Source organism: Marmota marmota, unplaced genomic scaffold (genome assembly GCF_001458135.2).
Source record: "Marmota marmota marmota unplaced genomic scaffold, marMar, whole genome shotgun sequence".
In the NCBI taxonomy this organism is placed as follows: Eukaryota; Metazoa; Chordata; class Mammalia; order Rodentia; family Sciuridae; genus Marmota; species Marmota marmota.
Genome location: NW_025999900.1, coordinates 11,281,041 through 11,284,865, shown reverse-complemented (window position 1 = coordinate 11,284,865; position 3,825 = coordinate 11,281,041). Strand labels below are relative to the sequence as shown.

Sequence of the window (3,825 nt, the reverse complement as noted above, 5' to 3'; positions counted from 1 at the left end):
ACTTTATAGTTATAAAGCATTTTAGGAAATACTGTTAATGAGCCTCAAAACAACTGTGAGGCAAATGGGAGGCAGCATAATTTTGAGGTTAAGAGGATAGGTCATAGATTTAATCCCAGTTCCATGACCTTCAGATTACTGGCTAACCCTCAGTTTTCTCATGTTGTAAATGTTAATACTTGAAGCTACTTCATATGGTGGCTGTAAAGATTAAAATACTTCAAACAATTTAGTTCAGTATTTGCCATAAGACTTAAAATAAATGGTGACTACTTTCATGGTGATAATATTCTTCATTTGATTTTACAGTCAAGAAAAGGAAGTGTACAAAGATGAAAACATATGGATTCACATCTAGAAAATAAAGGAGTAACACCTAAACTTTAATCTTCTAAATCCCAACCATTTTTTTTTTCAGTTTTATGACATGCATTTTAGGGCCGATGGAAAGGAAATTAGGTCGTAATTAGAATATTAGTAATAAATTTAATAAGTTTATTTCAAGGTGAAGTTTACAAGGCTAACCTATCTACCATTATCTACTATTATTGAATTTTCTTAAATTATGAAATAAGAACACTATCATATGCTGTTAAAAAAATTTTCCTTAAAAAAAACCCACCTTATTTCCTGTTTTTTCTCCTCTTGATATTTAACTTTCACCTTATTTTAACTTTATCACTACCACTTGATACAAAAAGTTTTCCTAAAGTCTTCCACATATATTTTATTAGTTAATCCTCAAGTGGAGTAACCAAAGTCAGTTTACACAGGCGATCCAGGCTGTAGAAGTAGTCATTCTGATTCTAAATCTTGTAACAATACTGTTAAGGCTTAAGAATGAGCCGGTGTGTGAGAAGCTACTACTGACCACACCAAGGGAAGGTGATATTTATGAAGAGTACTCGCGTTTTTTCGAAGTTGAAAACAGTAAGGTACTGTGTCAAGGGAACTCTTGAAAATACCATAATTTTTAAGAAACGTGAGTTCGTTCTAACGAGACACTACATAGGATCACTGAAGTGAAGCTTCAAGGCAAACCCCAGCCCAGTTACAGCGCTGCGGCTTTCGCAGATTCCACACGGAACACTGGTCTCCCACGTGTCTTACAGGAAACACACAGAACTCAGGGAAGGAAACCAAGAAGGGGTTGGGAGAAAAGGAAAAAAACAGCGAACAGGGCTTCGCTGGGGAGACTGACTGCGCGAGAAGTCTGGGGCGACTAGGAGGGAACAGGCGCAGCTTCTGGTAGGCACAGAGGTCTGGGATCAGGTCCGGAAGTAGCTCGGCTGCGCGCTCACACTGTAGACCCCCAACCTAATGGATTTACAACTGTGGTCCGGGTCGAGTCGGGGAGCCCGGAGAAAAATCAGTCCAGGAAAGGAGACTGTAGATGAGCGACAGGTGGGCGCGGGCCTGGCCGTTGAGTCCCACACGCGCTGTTCCACGAGGGCCGCACCTGCGAGCCCTCCGAGCCACCGTAGCTCCGCCCCCTCCGGCGCGTGGCGCCCCTGACGCCAGGCGCGCAGGCTGCTCCCCTTACAGAGGTCGCTCTTGTCCGAACGGTCGGCCTCTGCTGCGCCTGCGTGGTCGGGAGGGGAAGTGAGGCGGTTTTCTCGGCGCCTTTTCCGGCAGCGGCGGCAGCAGAGCTGGGAGGAGGAGGTGGAGGCCGGAGGGAGCCCGCGTTTGGGGCGGCGGCTGGAGGTAACCTCCCGGGCCAAGCTGGAAAGGCGACTCGCCTTGGCCTCCGTTCCCCTCTGAAACTCCGGCGGTAACTCCTTTCTCCCTCTCTGTCTCTCTGCAGGCTCTGCACCTAGTTCCTGCGAGGATCAATGACCTGACGGAGCGCCGGAACCGCGCTCCCTCTCGGGTGGCTTGGGTCGGTGGTGAGCCCGGTGCTCGCGGACCAGCAGGCGGGCCAGGGGGCCGCAGTCTCCCGCGGTTGGGTGAGAAGAAGGCGGAGGAGCGGGAACCGCGGCGGCGCTCGCGCCGCGCCTGCGGGGGGAAGGGCAGTTCCGGGCCGGGCCGCGCCTCAGCAGGGCGGCGGCTCTCCCAACGCAGACTCAGGGCCCCGGCGGCAGCGACTGGAGGTTTCAAGTTGTGCGGCCGGCGATGCCCGAGTGAGCCGCAAGCCCGGGCCCTGCCCCTAGGAGGCTACTTCCACGCAGGCCGCTCGAGCGCCCTCGCGGCGGGGAGCCTTCGTTTCAGTTTCGCGGCGGCGGCGGCGGCGTTGTTGGCAGAGGGGACCCGGGACACCTGAATGCCCCCGGCCCCGGCTCCTCCGACGCGATGGGGAAGGTGCTATCCAAAATCTTCGGGAACAAGGAAATGCGGATCCTCATGTTGGGCCTGGACGCGGCGGGCAAGACAACAATCCTGTACAAGTTGAAGCTGGGCCAGTCGGTGACCACCATTCCCACTGTGGGTTTCAACGTGGAGACGGTGACTTACAAAAACGTCAAGTTCAACGTGTGGGATGTGGGCGGCCAGGACAAGATCCGGCCGCTCTGGCGGCATTACTACACCGGGACCCAGGGTCTGATCTTCGTAGTGGACTGCGCCGACCGCGACCGCATCGACGAGGCTCGCCAGGAGCTGCACCGCATTATCAATGACCGGGAGATGAGGGACGCCATAATCCTCATCTTCGCCAACAAGCAGGACCTGCCTGATGCCATGAAACCCCACGAGATCCAGGAGAAACTGGGCCTGACCCGGATTCGGGACAGGAACTGGTATGTGCAGCCCTCCTGTGCCACCTCAGGGGACGGACTCTATGAGGGGCTCACATGGTTAACCTCTAACTACAAATCCTAATGAGCATTCTTCACCCATCCCCCGAAGGAGAGAAATCAAAAACCCATTCATAGGATTATCGCCACCATCTTCACCTCCTTCAATTGCCACTTTTTCTTTTGAATTTGAACTCTGGAGTTACTGTTCTACGGTTGGGGGGGGCGGTTTGCGGATTTTCTTTTTTCCTTTTTTTTTCCCTCTTTTTGCTTTGCGTTAGGATGCTCTGATCCGACATTTGACGTGAACACAGTGCTAGATGCTCTTGTTGACTTCCAGCAAATGGGGTGGGGGAAATATAGCAGTTCTTGGTAAAGTCCTTCATAATAATGGTTTGATTTTTTTATTTCGAGAGAATCTTTTTTTCCCCAATGTATGCTTTTTTCCTTTTTGCCCAATTCCTCATCACTTGCTGTAGATGGCTTATTTTGCATTCATGCAGACTATGTTGCAAGTCTGTTTTCATCTAGTAAACTGAAAATTATTGCTTAATCAAACTGCCGTTTTGTCTTTTATATTTAAGCCCCCCCATTAGTTCTAACTTTAACTTAGTAATTTCAAATGTGACCTTTTATATCTGAGACCAGTATGGTAAACAGCCCACAGTGGCAAGTAATGAGTAATATCATTGTAATATGTTCCAGTTGCACATCAGTATGTTAAACAGGTAATGTAAGAAGTTCTTTGAAATGTCAGCTATTAAGTTCTGAAACATACATCATGCATGAGTAGGAATAAAACCCAAGTTCTTCTTAATATAACTAACTTATGCTACAAAAAGTATGAAAGTGTAACCTGTCAAGGATGCAATTTTTTTTCACTGCAAAGTCAGCAATTTTTGCTGTTTTCCCTCTTTATTTAAAAAATAGACTCTTTCCTGAAAGTGGAGCAATAATGGTGTATGCCACACACAGATGAGATATTTGTAGATATTTTAAGTGACTTTTGGGCAAAACTGGAATATATGCTTTTACCTTTCAAACGTCTTTAAGACCAGTAGTTTTAAAATTACTAAAAACGTTAACTTTGTTA

At 48.2% G+C, this 3,825-nt stretch overlaps 1 protein-coding gene across 1 annotated transcript; it reads left to right on the top strand.

The window, feature by feature from the left end:
* Nucleotides 1-1,556: 1,556 nt before the first annotated feature.
* Arf6 (ADP ribosylation factor 6) lies at nt 1,557-3,285 on the top strand. Its single transcript, XM_015490995.2, has 2 exons — nt 1,557-1,704; nt 1,805-3,285. The coding sequence occupies exon 2, from the start codon at nt 2,290-2,292 to the stop codon at nt 2,815-2,817; it is 528 nt and encodes a 175-aa protein (XP_015346481.1). The 5' UTR covers nt 1,557-1,704; nt 1,805-2,289; the 3' UTR covers nt 2,818-3,285.
* Nucleotides 3,286-3,825: the final 540 nt, after the last annotated feature.